A 16240-nucleotide genomic window follows, 5' to 3' on the forward strand; every position below is an offset into this window, starting at 1 on the left:
TTGAGTGGAATATGCTGTGGCTATCTGTTGTGTTTGCAGCCTATCGATGTCCAACTTCCGCGTTGTGTCTGTTCGTGCTTTATTTGCAACGTTTAGATGGGTAAGTACCTTTGCTGCAACAAGGTAGTGGTCCGAATCATTGTTTGCGCCTCGGGACGATCGTACATCCAACACGCTGGATGAATGTCTTCCATCTATCACAACATGATCAATTTGATTACTTGTTCTTTGATCTGGAGACAGCCAGGTGCCCTTATGAATATCGAGACGCTTAAATCTGGTACTGCTAACTACAGTACTGGTACTGCAGCTGCAAAGTCTATCAGCCTCATACCATTGTCAGATGTTTCACTGTGGAGACTGAATTTCCCGACTGTTGGGCCAAAGATATTCTCCCTTCCAATTGTGGCATTTAAATCGCCTAGTTTAATTTTAATGTCATGTGCAGGTCGATGGTCATAAGTTTCTTCTAAGCGCTCTTAAAATATATCTTTGGGTTGTTCGTCCTTGTCTTCAGTGGGAGCATGAGCGCAAATAAAGCTGATGTTGAAGAATTTAGCTTTTATTCGAATTGCAGCACGTCTTTCATTCACTGGGGTGAAGCTGGATACCAGATGTTTTAGCCTCCGACTTACGCAAGTAAAGCTGACGTTGACGAATTTTGCTTTTATTCGAATTGTAGTTAGTCTTTAATTCACTGGTGCGAATTTGGAGACCAGGTGTTTTAACCTCCGACTAACCACAAATCCGCAACCAAACTCATGCTTTACGTCATGGCAGTTATAATACAGTGCGTCACCTTTAGGTGCTGTTGTGACGCCTTTCCCAATCCATCGTATTTCCTCTATGGCAGTAATATCGGCCTTGTACTTTTCGTGTACGTCTGCCAATGCGAAGACTGCACCTTCTCTATAAAGAGTGCGAACATTCCAGGTGCAGATTCGCAGATCATGGCAAACGTTTGCGGGGTTCGTCAACTTTAGAGGGGTTTGTTTTTCTCTTCTTTCGTTTTTTCATAGTAGGCTGTTTTTTCTAGGGGAGGGTTACTAACCCGACGCCCAAACCCAAGTTTTTAACGTTCTTATGGGTGAGCTCAATACCTTTAACGGGTGTTAAACTTTAACGGGTGTTAAAGGCAGTTCTCCAGGTGACACCACGGGGAGGTCAGTGTCCACATGAGATAAAAGAGGGGCCAAGATAAATCCTGGGCTTCGCCATGTTAAAACCGGTCAGGACCGTTCCTTGGTATCTTCCATCCCCTACGTCTCCCAAAATGTATATAAGTTTAGCCATAAATGTGGCGGTATGTTAAGAAATCGATTCAGCTTTAACACTTACGCAAAAGGTGGAATTATAATTATATTTTCATTGAACTTTACATTTTGTTGCAAAAATTAAGTGGATCATTTGGACCAATATATAATTATAATTAAGTCTTTGCTCACACGTTTCCTCGACGTTTTCTTTTAAAATGAATAAACGATTCCCAAAATTTTTTAATGTTCATCTCTCTACCATATAAAAATAAAATAAAAATTATTTTGATAAATTTAGAAAAAAATGCATTTTCCCCGGAGTACAAAATTTGCTAGACTCCGACCCCGAAACCCTGATTACAACGGTAAAATTTTTTCCGGAGTAAGTCCATACTTCCAACCCTGCCTGCACATATTAAAATAGATAGTGTGGAACATAACTTTCAACATTTACAAAAATATCTTTCAAACTTAGTTTAACGTAGTTTAATATTTCGAGTTCTTTCTGAATCAGAAGTTTGCCTACTAAAATTGTTGGTATATGTCAATGATTTGGTATAGCCCCTACAGATTCCACGTATTTTGAGGCAAACTCGTGGTACACAATTAATGTATTTTGTATACGGTATAATTATTGTGTTTGTTTCTTTTTGGTCGTAGGCTGAGGGTATATCTCCGTCAGCACAGCTGACTGATACTTTCTTACTTATTTTTCTATTTAGACGAAAGCAATACCTTCTCCAACAATTGTCGCAAAATTTTAGGTCACTCCTTCAGCTTCACTAACATTAATATTATGCAACTTACTGTCGGTATATTATTTGAAGTGTGTTCGACTCACATTATAGTATAATTTTCATAGGCAATCTAATAACCCAATTAGTTTCCACCATTTACCGTTTGTGTCATCGAATAAACACCTGAAAGAAAAAAAAACAAACTAAAGACTTAAGCAACACGCATCCACTTCTTACTATGACTATTGTTGTTGTTGTCGTTAATCATAACAATTACCCTAAAATTTTCCAAATCATTTCCATTTTCCATTTCAACATTTCCAAATGAGAAGAGTATCAAATAAAAAATTACAATAACTACAACAACATCTGCGTATGAAAATGAAATTCCATAATGCGTATTGCGGTTGCTAAAACAAAAACAAACCCGGCAAACGCAATAAGAAAACCCATTAACAGGCAATCACAATAGCTAATGAGGCATTGTTTTCACAACTGGATTACAAGCTAACTGCAGTCGACTGAATAAGCAGACTTAAGCAACAGTTTGATAATGACTTCTTTAGAGTTAGCAAAAAAGAAAAAAAACTTGTTAAAAAGACACGGTTTTCTAGGGGAATGAATTGAATGTAATATGCGGCCCATGCGGAACTATTATGGCATATGAAATGCCGCAAAGAAACCGTTTGAAAAAATACACAAGATGTTGAAAAGATGTTGCTAAATCTTAAATAATAATAAGATTTTTTATAAAAAAAATGAAGAATACTAATTTTCCCCTTGCATCACAATCTTGTTAATACCAATTGTGTGTCGTTTTACTGCAATTTCTTTTGTAGCTTGTTCTGGTGATGCATCTCAGCGATATTCAGCCAACACAAGCGGTATCAACAAGCATAGACCTAACAACCACATACACACCGATTAGTAAGCCAACATCAAGAAATCCCAAAACAAAGCTGGTTAGACAACCGCCATCTACAACATCTTCTAGTGGGCAAAAACAGCAACAACAACAGCCATTGCAACAACAGCAAAAACAACATCATGAAGCACTGGTTTCAGCAAACGATGACATTAATTTAGTTGTATTACCCTCAAAATCTTATATAACTCAGCCAACAACACCGTCAACAAAGCAAACGAAACGTTCAGGACAAACAGCAGAATTAAAACAGAGGAAACCACTCAAAGAAATTCGAAATCGTACCTCGGAAACAGAGAGATCTTCTAAACTACAAGCCGAAGTGGTAAGTTGGTTGGTTGTTAAATTTAGTTTTTTGTTGTTTATTTTTTTACTATATTTTGTTGTTCTTAAGGCGGATCACTTACCACAATCATCAGGTCATATTCCATATCGCATTGGCAGGCCCCATTTACCACCATCGGCAGGTGATTATGATAGCACGGGTTCAGGATCACCAACCTCAACTGGCAGTGCTGCTTATCATGCTGGTCCTCCTCCTCCTCCATATGAAGCTGAAAAATATCATGCCGAATATTGGGACCGTGATTATGATAAACACTTTGGCTACAATAATACACGGGTAAAACGTAAGTAGATTGTTGAAGCGAGGGTGTGGATCAGCGTCAGGCGAGACAGCGCCCAACGTTGCTCTCTCCACACGCACAATTCCACCAATGACAATAAAAACCAATGCAATAAAAAAGTATGGTGCCTGACCCTGGTGTAGATTTAGATATTATATATGAACAGGTTCTTTATGTTTTAAAAGTACTCACAGGCTTTTGAACTAAATTTGATATAAAACTGAGTAAGAATTTGCTATCTCAGGTAGGCTTTAAGTTTTTAAGTGAAATTTTGAAACAAATCTGGGCTATATGTATCTCTGAAACCACTTAGCATTGCGTTATGTACTTTTCGGACTAAAGACTGTAGATCAAACATACTTTTAAAATTTGTTCTACACCTTTGTATACCATCCACCATAGTATGGAGGGTATATTAAGTTTGTTTTTTCCATTTTGGAAGGCATTGAAATAATCATTTGCCACCCTATAAAGTATATATATTCTTGATCAGGATAAAATTCTAAATCGATCTAGCCATGTCGTAATCGCACTAGAGTGCGCTAAATTGAGCTAGAGAGCTATATTTTTGCACTCGAGAGTCTTTTTGCCAAAAGCTGGGCAAGTTCGAAGATGGGAAATATCGGTCCATGTTTTGGTGTAGCTTTTGATGAATTTTAGCTACAATTTTTAACCGAACTAGCTGTAATAAGACATTTGAGGTTCTTGTGGAAAGTTTCGGCTAAATCGAATACTCAAATCATAAGTTTTAGTACTCTCCAGTCATTTTAGTTGGTAACGGCAAACCTTTTCACGAATATTCGATGGACCATAGTTTTTAGACGTTCACATAATACGCCGACAGCACCTTGTATGCGATTGGTAGGAGACTAATGAACTAATGAATATTCGTTATCAGTATGTCGCCTCCCCTTGTCCCTTCTGAGATGTATATGGAACAATTATTATATTATAGTATGTTGCCACCGCACTGTGGTTGAAATCACTGATCTAGCGGCGCGAAATTAATAACTTGGAAACGAATGGAGATATCTTTCTGAAATTTTGCACAAACACAGTCTGTGTCCATGGGTAATAATGGACTAAATATGAACAACATTGGCTAATATTTTGGTATAGCCCCCATATAACGGTACCTCCTGATATTCGGTATTTTGAGGATTTAAGCCACCCTTTCCTTCCAAATTAGTTGTAATTTGGTACTTAGGGTTTCTAGTGGTCACTAAAACTTTCCACCAAACATAGTGGACATAGGTCCACTTTTGAGCATAGGCCGCTTTTAAGGTACCTCCCGATTTTCAGTATTTTGGGGGCTTAAAGCTACATTTTCCGGCCAAATTAGGTATAATTTAGTATTTGGGGTTCCCAGTGGACACAAACATTCTCCACCAAAAATTGTGGACATAGTTCTACGTTTTAATATTGTCCCCATATAACGGTACCTCCCAATATTCGGTATTGTTAGGACTTTGTCTACATTTTCAGACCAAATAAGCTGAATTTTGGCACAGGAGGTTCTCGTGGGTTATACATTTTCTCCACCAAAAATTGTGAACATGGGTCTACATCTACATATAACTGTACCGACAGATTTTGGGTATTTTGAGGATTTAAGCTATTTTTCAAGACCATTTATCAGCAAGATTTGCAGCTAAATTGTGGTTATTCGGAATGTAGGAAGTCCAAATTAATCAGTAAAAAAATAATTGGACTGGACCTTACGAGGGCGGTTCGGAAACTTCTTAGCCTATCAATGAAAGAGAATAGTTAGTTTTTTAAAAATATTTTTATTTTTCAATATAATCTCCTGAAACTTCAATACACTTAGTCCAACGCTTTTCTAGCAATTCTATCCCTTGATTAAAATTGTTTTCCTCAAGGTCTTCAAAATAGTGGTTTACAACTGTAATTGCATCATTTGAGGTAAAACGCTTGCCAGCAAGGAATTTTTGTAGATTTGGGAACAAGTAAAAGTCACTGGGAGCTAAATCAGGAGAATAAGGTGGGTGGTCAAGCAATAGTACTCTGAATTTATTGTTTTACCCTTTTGCAGATAGTCAATCAATAAAATACCTTTGAAGTCCCAAAAAACCGTTGCCATAACCTTACCAGCCGACTGAATTGTTTGTGCCTTCTTTGGAGCACTTGCTCCAGCTTCAGTCCATTGTTTGGATTGTTCTTTTGTCTCTGGAGTATAGTGGTGGATCCATGTCTCATCAACAGTTATGAAACGACTCTTAAAATCCATTTTATTTCGCTTAAAACGATCCAAAGAAGCTTGAGAAATGTTCATTCTTATGCGTTTTTGATCGACTGTTAACATATGCGACACCCATCTTGCAGAAAGCTTTTTCATCTGTAGTTCTTCATGCAAAATTAAATGGACTCGATCATTTGAGATGCCCATGATATTAGCAATTTCACGCACTTTTATTCGTCGATCATTTAATACCATATCATGCACTTTGGCTACAATTTCTGTTGTTGTTGCCGTTTTTGGACGTCCACTACGTGGTTCATCTTCAATGCTTGTACGACCACGTTTAAATTCAGCAACCCAATTTTTTACTGTTACATATGAAGGAGCACTTTCACCTAACACATTCACCATATCATTATGAATTTCTTGTCCCGATAAACCTTTTTTATGTAAATATTTATTGACAGCACGCATTTCTAATTTTTCCATTGTAAACAAATTGCGATAGTTCCAGAAGGGACTAACCGAATTGGTCCAAACTAGGCATGTGGAAACATTACTTCCATTCGGCCCACTCCGTTGGGAAAAGTAAAGTTTAACGGCTCTTCTCTAACCGTTTTGAATTTGTTTGAAACATGTTCGCCGTGCGGCCCCTTTTACGATGGTGCAAGTCCATACGTCCTCCCACACAAATTTTGGAAAGAGTGCCGTTTAAGGACTCGTTTTGGATTGTTTATTTTTGTTTACATTTTTGTCTTCGTGGCCCTTGTTATGACGGTACAGTTTTTGGCGGTCAAAGTCCATTCTTCTTGGGAAAATATTGAGTTTACTTATTTTCCTTGTTTCCGATGCTGAGAGTATATCACAGCTGATTGATACTTTCTAACTTGTTTTAATAATATGTAGAGAAAAAGCCCCGATTGGTCATTATAAAATACGGAAAATAATACCTTACGCTTTCACTAATGAGGGCGTATATATGTATGTATGTTCTATATCTCTGGTATGTTAGCATGTAGTGGAGTATTTATTGGAGTAGGGTATCACATGGACGGACCTGTCCGACTATAAACCTCTCTTGTTTTTAAATAAAATATTTGGGGATTTCTGAGTGAATTCGGACACTTTTTCAAGATGAGGTTTTTGATTTCCTTTATTTTTTGCTGTGGTGATGCTGCTCATTACCAAAACATTTTAGTATATTTTCAGATTTTTTTGACTAACGGTTCCAGAGATTTCGCGCCTTGAAAAAGTCAATCAAGCCAATTTTTAAAGATGTTCGACCCCTTCGATTTTCCTTAAATTTTTTTTGTATAAAACTACGTTCAAATACAACAATTTTAAGTCCTATGTGGTAATGGGATTCGGACGACTACTATTTTTTCTGAATTTTTTAAAATTTGTCAATACAATTTTTCCTTAATACCTTTGTCCAAAATTTGTATTTCTTGTATTTATTTATTATTATATATTATATATTTATCATGAAAAATAGAAAAAAATGCACAGTGGGCTTTAATGGAATTTTCGCTGATGCATTTTGCAAAATCGAAAAATGACGCATTTTTTAAGATGTTTGAGATAAATTCATAAATATAAAATCAAAACAAATATTTATAAATGAAACTTTTAATTTTTTTAAAAAAATAATAAATTTTGCACAAAGGCAAAAACGAAAAATTTAATTGACAAATTTTAATAAATTCAGAAAAAATAGTAATCGTCCGAATCCCATTACCACATAGGACTTAAATACAATACAAAACAATTTAAAGAAAATCGAAGTGGTCGAACATCTTTAAAAATTGTTTTTAAATATTAAATCGCGAAAATAGCCTCCAAGCCCACTGTGCAAAAGATTTTTTCAAATTTATTAAAGAATTTATGAGTATTTCTTTGCATGTAGTTTTTACAGAATTTGACTTTTTCAAGGCGCGAAATCTCTGGAACCGTTATTCAAAAAAATCGGAAAATATAATAAAATATTTTGGTAATGAGCAGCATCAATCACCACAGCAAAAAATAAAGGAAATCAAAAACCTCATCTTGAAAAAGTGTCCGATTTCACTCAGAAATCCCCATTTATACTTTACTCAACAATGTTGAAAGGGTTTTATAAGTTTCTTTTGCCCAATATTCATGTAAATTCGCTTAATATTCGTCGCAGACCCTTGCAATTTTTCATATCTCGACGAGATAAAGCGAACTAGCTATATATGTCCGTCTGTCCATTAAAATGTAATAACAGCTAACGGCCTGAATTATGGACCGAACGTCACAAAATGTTGCGAGGAACTCAAGTTCCGACCAGAAGAGACCCCAGTATTTGTTGGTGATAATCGAAAAAGTAAAGCGGACAAAAACACAATTTTTATCTTATTTTGCAGCGGTTCTGGAGGTCGCAATGATGGTTTGATTGGCGATATTTTAAGTAAGGTTTTGGCTTACGACAGAGGAGAAGCTTACAATTTAAAATTATGTGCCAGATAATAATTAGCGGACCAAAACTTTTCTGTGAAAATTGGTAAATTTGTTAGTATTTTTTCCTGTAAGATATGTTCCGTCCCAATAAGTTATATTTGGAAGAGGAACTATTGACCTTTCCATTGATGCCAAATATGTTGATAACATAGTTTAATGGTAAGATAACAGAGTTTCAGCCAAATATATACCGGGTTCCACAGTTTTAATTGTTTATAGTGTAACCATAATCACGCTAGAGGACGCATTTATATTTCAATATCGACAACATTTCACACGAAGGGAGATGCTAATAATTGTTGAAGATGATCGGATAGTACTTGGCTGGTGAACATAATCACATGGTGGTAATACCCAAGTTTAATTTTGTGGCATATTATAATTTATGCAGGACATATTTCGGTAAAGTTGCTTAAAAAATATATGGAAAAGAACATTTGACCTTTCCGTTGATGCAAATTAAAGTAAAATAACGGAACGGAACAAATATATATGTGGGTTAGAACTGCAATGCAGTTTTCCGTTCAAACCATTGATCTCAATTTGGCATTTATTTAAAACCGCACAGATCCGTCTTTCTTGCATCATCGACCGGATCGAATATTTTTAAAGAATGGAACGTTTTTAAAACTTTAAAAACGGACGTATTACATAAAAGCACCACATATAATTTTATGTAAACAAGTAAAAAAGTATCAGTCGGCTTTGCCGATAGAGATAAACCCTCAGCCTATGTAAATTAATTAAAATTTTCATCTACGGACAGATCGACACAATTGTTGAACTTTTTGGGGGAGGCAACATAAAGAGAATATCGATATCGGCTATTTTAGAACTTAAACTAAATTTTGACAAAATATTAGGAGATCCAACGTTTGGATAAATTTGGTTGTCCCGTTCAAGGGATATCGTGCATACCATTTTAGGGACATTTTTTAAATCTTCGAACTGAAACTAAGTTTGGACAACTTTTGGGCTGTTTTCTCAAGAAGTATGGACTTGCCCCTGAAAAAACATTTACCGTCGTAGTTGAGGCAGCGAATGCAAGTGAATAGTAAATTTGCATCAATATTCATATCAGTGCGCTTATAAAACAAAATAGCTGGCAAGTATACATTTTCGTTGCAAAATAATTAATTTAATAAATAGAAATGATCAGCTTTTTATGCAAAAGTTTGGTCCTTTGGCTTCGCTAAATATCATTCGATTATCGTCCAACCATGGATGATGTTTATCATTATATCTGAACTATGTTAACTGTATTATTTATTACAAATTTAACTTTTGCTAATGACTTACGACCATTTCTTACTCAAATTTCCACATTTTGTGGACTTACGACCTTTTTTCGACAGGGACAAAGCATATAGAAAAAAACCCGACGCAATACCATTTTCTTTATATCATACGACGGGTTTTGACTTGAACTATCATTCTGTAACAATAACGCGATTTCCAAAAAAGTGGACTTACGACCTTTTTGTGCGCAGCAGACGATATATATTCTTGATCAGTAGTGGGATTCTGTAATTCTTTTTTGCTGTTACCGACAAAAATCGGTAAAGTTTAATCGCAAAATTATGACTAAAAACATAAAGAAAAGTTGGCATAACTGTTTTGTGTCGGCAGAGGCTAGCGACTACTTTTTATTCATCGTTAACTTACCGATGAATTTCGTTAATTATCGAAATTATAAGCATTTTAATTTTACCGACAATTGTCGATAACAGCAAAAATGAGTTACAGAATCCCACTACAGGATAAAATTCTGAGTCAATCTAGCCATGTTGTAATCACTCTAGCGTTCGCAAAATTGAGCTAGAGAGCTATATTTTTGCACCCGAGTATCTTTTTGCCAAATTCTGGGCAAGTTCGAAGATGGGAAATATCGGTCCATGTTTGGGTATAGCTTCCATATAACTGTACCTACCGATTCTTGCTATTTTGAGGATTTTAGCTACCGAACTAGCTGTAATTAGACATTTGAGGTTTTTTGGGGTTAGAACACTTCGTCACCAAAAATTGTCAACATAGGTCCATATGTTAGTCACTCTGGAACCCTGGAAGGAGGGAAGAAAGGACCTCAGTCACGATTGGCGACGTTATTTCAATCGGTAGTTTGTCGAGCACCCCGGGAGTGACAGGGCGAAGGGAAGAATACTACGTGGCATCAGATCTCTTCCTGCCGAGGATGGACCACCACAGTTTACAATGGACCATGTTGCGAATGCCATCAGGAACGTACAGGCCGATTTCGCTTTTGTCGCCGGTAGCAAAGACCCTTGAGACCTCATTCCTCCCCAGCATCAGAAATAGCTATCTAGTTGCCGATCATCAGCATGGATTCCGTAAGCAAACGCATATTTGTAGATGACTCAACCAGGCTAAGCCGTGTGATAGAACAGTGATGGTGGCGCATGACTTATCAAAAGCCTTTGATACTGTCAGACACTTCACGCTATTTGAGCACATTGAGCGGACAATCCTCCCGCCAAGTCTAAAACGTTGGATAATCAATAATATGTGTGGACGCCAGTCGTTCGTGGAAGTCCGGATGGGACTTAAGGCCAGAACAGAATCAATCGTCGCTTGCTTTGCTTGCTTCCACAAATGTCAAATTATAAAGAAATGCCAGAGCCTCTTTGAAAATCCGCCTGCGTTCTCCTTTAGGGGGCTCTGGCATTCCTTTATAATTTGGCATTCGGGAAGCAAGCTTTTGCCGCATTGAGGCTTTAGTCCTCCCCAGTGATAGAAATATTTATTCCTTTGCCGATCATTAGCATGGGTTCCGCAAGCAGCATAAAGCTGGGTACACATTGTCAGTTTTGAATGTCGATATTTCGCAATTATCGATAACTGTCAAACCGTCCAGCAACCACAAAACATTTTGTGGTTGCATGATGAATGACAAAAATGAACGGCCACACTAGCAAGCAACAACAAAGCTGTCATTCAAAACTGACAATGTGTACCCAGCTTAACACTACAACAGCACTGCCCGCAATCTCCAGGTATATTAGTCGACGAATCAACAAATACAAACCTTGCGATAGGACAGTGTTGGTGGCGCTCGACTTTTGACACTGTCAAACACTCCACGCTCTTTGTGGACATTGATCAGACTTCCCTCTATCGAAGACCCACATAAGTCTGCTACCGACATTGTCCATCTTGCAACTGGATTTTGCGAGTCATTCCAGGATTTTTTAGATTTTTTTTTGGCTAATTGGCCACAAGGAGCACCTTTGGTAAACATTTTAAAACGATCCTCAAACAGCCCTTATACTGCATTTAGGTGAACATTTTTAAATTTTGTAAAGGATGCGCCCGAAGTTGTAGTTCCTTCTTGAAACTTGATATACGTTTGAAAGAAATTTTACAATGTGGAATGTTTCGGTTTGGAATTGAAAATCTCGGAAAGTTTTTTGCTATTTTAACTACTGATCTCGTGTCAGGAATACCAAACTCAGATATGACATTGTAGGGCTGTCGATCGATGTGTTTTTCATGGGTCTCCTCTAGGATTTGCCGTAGGGTTAAGATTTGGTGTAATGTAGATTTCCTAGATCTAAAACCGCATTGAATCGAATAGCCGTTCACACCATACACACGACTGAACTTTGTATGCGATGGGTAGGAGACTTATGCCTCTGTAGTTGGCACCAACCGTCTTGTCTCCTTTCTTGTACACGGGACATAGCAGACTAGGGCTCCAATTGTTGTTGTATGCATTCCTACAGCATAGTTTTGCTTATTAACCGATTCATATTCCTTACCAGTATGTCGGCATCAGTCTCGAACTGTTCTATAGGCAGCTCATCAGCTTCTGTTGCTTTATTGTTCTTCCGCCGATTTATTGCTTCCTTGACCTCACTTTGGGATTGGTTCTGCGGTATACTCATCGCCGTCCATATTCGAAACCAAATGATTCATGAAAAGCTCCTTCCATATTCTGTGTACGCTATGTGTATCAGTTACCAGGTTCCCTTCACCTCCACCATACTCTTCAGTCTTGTGTTTCACACTGTGGTAAAATTTTCGGACTCCATACTGACTCCTAAACATCTAGAGTTTCTCAGGCTCACGTTTTTCTTGCACTTTTTTTATTTCTCCTAAAAATAGGCTTGTCCTTTTTTCTGATATTTTTCCGCGGCATTTCGTGTTGCAACTGAGTGCAGAGTTGCTCTGCTTGTCGCGCTCTTCTCTTCAGTAGCCTTACCACACTCCTGATCATCGTGCTCAAGAATAGATTTTGCGGCACTTTAAAAGTGTTCTTCCAAATTATCGTAACAAGGAGTGCAGTCTTACAACATGTGGGTCAGTTGAGCTGAGTAGGCTTCTGCTATCTGTTGTGTTTGCTGCGTCCCGACATACAGCTTCTGTCCTGTTTTGTATTGCACTTTTGCCGGCAACTTGGCTACTACAAGAAATGGTCCGAATCAATGTTCACTCCTCGAATCGATCGGACACTGGAAGAATGTCATCCGTCTGTCAAACAAGATCAATCAGGTTTCAGGTTTTCCTGTCTGGGGATATCATACGACCAAAATGTGTTTCATCGAAATAATTGTTTTAGACCCCAAGTATGTTTGGACGAAATCCGTTTCAGCCGATTTGGAGTCGATTTAGCAAAGTCCACCCGTCTGTCTATCGTAATATTTCTTCGAATATTAGATGAAATTTGAAGGTGGTGCTTATAGATCCACTCCTTCCGGCTCCTGCCCCATAAAAGTTCGAAAACATTCGCTAAAATGGTAAGCGCAATATCTCATAAACGGAGCAACTGATTTGGTCTAAACTTTGGACCTCAAATATCTTGTCCAAACTTTGTTTATATTCAAAAGTGGGCCCTATCGGTCCATTCCTTAGGGTATCAAATGATCAACATTTTTGTTTAAATGCGGTTAAGGGTCTGTGGTCTCGCAATTTCTGGAAACTTGGAAATTTTTACCTAATGTACTCCTTTAGCCCTGTTTACAGCGATTAATGTTTTTCGTGGGCAAGTCCATGTTTCCCGATATAATGTCCTATCGAGAGGAATGACACCCAAAATAAGACACACTTCCATATCTTTATGTTCCTCCCCAGCAAAACTTTTGAGATTTTATCGTAATCCACATCTTTGTCGGCAAGTTCATACGCCCAAAATTCTGAAGACCCTTTAAATATATAGGTTTTTTTTTCAATTCACACAGGCGAGGGTATACCTCTGATGGCAAAAGCCGACTGATGCTTTTAAAGTTCAAAAATGACCTTCGCCTAATAGGCAAAATTTTCAAATAAAAATAAAATCAGCTTGAGCCAGGCTGGGGTTCGAACCCACGTCCTTGAAAAACACATGGAAAAAAGTTTTGTCACGGCGTGTTAGTGTTCAGAACCAAACTTATAACTTTCAAAGGCTACGCTAAGCGTTTGTCATGAAAGCCATACAAAGATTTGAACAAAAAATTCAACTTTGTAAAAAAATTGCATTTGCAATAGGAAAAAAGTTAGATGATAGCGAAGCCGCCCCACAATCGATGTGTCTGGGGACCCTTCCTAAACCAAAGGCGAAACATGTCATGTCACACAGTGGTGGTTGTGTGGGTTCGTATCGTCGGCTTTCCTTTTTCAAAAAGCATCTTGGTCAGTAAGCTCGTCTCTAACGAGAAATTAATTAAAAAAAGGTGTTGTTGTTATTATTATCCTGTGTTTGAACTATAAAACGACCACTCTAACTTGTCAATAACTTTACTGATTCCTTATTTCCAGATATCGAAGCTGAATGTCAAGATGATTATATGAAAATTCGTATTGGATTCAATGGATCGTTCAGCGGTTTGGTATATTCGGCAGGCTATGCCTACGATCCAGATTGTATGTATATCAATGGTTCGGGAAGAGATTATTATGAATTTTACATACAATTGAATCGATGCGGTACACTGGGGAAGAATGCCTTACATGATGACAATAGGAAAAATCCAACTGTAAGTAACTTCGTTAATGCAACTTCTCCATTGAACTGAAAACAAATTTCCATTCTGCAGAATTTCATGTGGAACACGGTGACTGTGCAATACAATCCCCTAATCGAAGAGGAATACGATGAACACTTCAAAGTGACCTGTGAATATGGTTATGATTTCTGGAAAACGGTGACATTTCCCTTTTTGGATGTGGAGTGAGTAATCAGTTGACATTTGCATGTGCATGCTTGGGATTAGAAATCATAAATTTACATATAGAAATTTAAATGACTTTGATTCACAACGTAGGGTGGCAACCGGAAATCCTGTGGTGTTTACATTGAGTCCTCCCGAATGTTATATGGAAATACAAAATGGCTATGGCATTGGTGGTCCCAGGGTGACAGGGCCTGTGCGTGTTGGAGATCCGCTGACATTGATAATTTATATGAGAAGCAAATATGGTGATGTCTATTTTTAATTTAAATTTGAGAATAATTTCTTATTTATATTTGATGCCCCTTTTCTGCCCCAGATGGCTTTGATATTGTGGTCAATGATTGTTTTGCCCATAACGGTGCCAATAAACGTATCCAACTGATTGATCAATACGGCTGTCCGGTGGATGATAAGCTGATATCACGTTTTCGTGGCTCATGGTCGGATTCAGGGGTGTTCGAAACCCAAGTATATGCCTATATGAAAACTTTTCGGTTTACCGGTTCACCAGCTTTATATATTGAATGTGACGTTCGCATGTGTCATGGTAGATGTCCGGTAAGAAATCATATGAAAATATTTTACATTTTATTAAAGCTATTTTCTGTTTTTGTATTAATAGAGCCAACCTTGCCATTGGCGCAATTTGAAAGCTGTCACCAAACGTGATGTTTCCAATATAACGCTAGAAACCTCTGTAACTGATCAGATACCTAATGACCTGTTAATGGATGTCACAGATAAACCCGAAACATCTCTATCCGAAAATGTAAATTTATTTCAATCGTTACGAGTCCTCCAAGAGGGTGAGGCCGACGACGAAGGCTTGTACAGCAGTGCCAGACATTTGGAGCCGAACATCAATCAAACATGTCTCAAGACCAGCACCTTCTCAGCCATGACAGCATCATTCTCGGTAATGCTTTGCATTTTATCAGCTTCCCTTATGATTGCCTGTTCTCGCTTGAAACAGCGAAAAAAACAATCTTCACTTTACGATTCGTATGTCACTCATAAGGGACAGATTGATTGATTTATGGCAACAACTAAGTGGATGATGATGGTTGAACACTTTTCGGAAATGATTAACTTAATTTAAGCATTTCAATTTTTGTTGTAAATAATATTTACGTTTTTCTCTTCGTTTCTACCGAAATATTTCTTTTTTATTAAGTTTATTTTAGTTTAATAAAATATAGCATTATTATTATTTTCCCTAAATTGACAATTAAGTTCGATTAAGCTTTGTTTTTTCTATTATATTTTTACTTTATTGTAACAGATTTAAATTAATATAGAATAAAATTTTGATACTATAAAAAACGAGTAAAGTTTTTAAATAATTACACTGTACAACAAAATTGAACTTTTTTTTTTAAAATTACAAGAAATCCTGCACAGATTATGAAAGAGGACCGAAAAATAGAAGACACGTGTATCGACGTTTTGAAAGTTTACGTCGGCAAGTACCCTAACTGCGTCGCACAATGTCGCGAGTTCATATTAACTGTGGCCAAAAATAGAAGGAGTTGTCGTAGGTGCATCAATTTTGGTACACGTACCTATTATTGACTTACAATCTTCAGGAAAAAAATTGGGTTGGTCGGTCCACGTTTTGATATAGCCCCCATAGAACCGTACCTCCCGATTTTCGGTATTTTGAATGTTTTAGACACAATGACCAACCGAAAGTATTCAAATTTTGTGGTTAGTCTTCGGCAGAGGTATCAAACATTCCTACAGAGAATTGTGGGCTTATGTCCACGTTTTGATATAGCCCCCATACAACGGTACCTCCCGATTATCGGTATTTTGAAGATTTTAGCCTCATTATTTCACCGAAATTGC

General features: G+C 37.4%; 1 protein-coding gene across 5 annotated transcripts in view; it reads left to right on the plus strand.

Moving 5' to 3' along the window:
- LOC141403381 (uncharacterized) overlaps window positions 1–15715 on the plus strand; it is an 85972-nt gene extending 70257 nt beyond the window's left edge. Inside the window, exons 1-8 of one of the 5 annotated variants that reach the window (XM_073985724.1) lie at window positions 2538–2622; window positions 2833–3243; window positions 3313–3547; window positions 13977–14194; window positions 14255–14388; window positions 14453–14637; window positions 14709–14950; window positions 15015–15715. In XM_073985724.1, the coding sequence (XP_073841825.1) occupies window positions 2845–3243; window positions 3313–3547; window positions 13977–14194; window positions 14255–14388; window positions 14453–14637; window positions 14709–14950; window positions 15015–15425 (1824 nt within the window). In that variant the 5' untranslated portion in view covers window positions 2538–2622; window positions 2833–2844 and the 3' untranslated portion in view covers window positions 15426–15715. The other 4 variants (XM_073985726.1, XM_073985725.1, XM_073985723.1 and 1 more) reach the window with 4 other exon arrangements.
- The last annotated feature ends 525 nt before the right edge of the window (window positions 15716–16240 follow it).

The sequence above is a fragment of the Musca autumnalis genome, unplaced genomic scaffold (genome assembly GCF_047663935.1).
Source record: "Musca autumnalis isolate F117 unplaced genomic scaffold, ASM4766393v1 scaffold_4, whole genome shotgun sequence".
In the NCBI taxonomy this organism is placed as follows: domain Eukaryota; kingdom Metazoa; phylum Arthropoda; class Insecta; order Diptera; family Muscidae; genus Musca; species Musca autumnalis.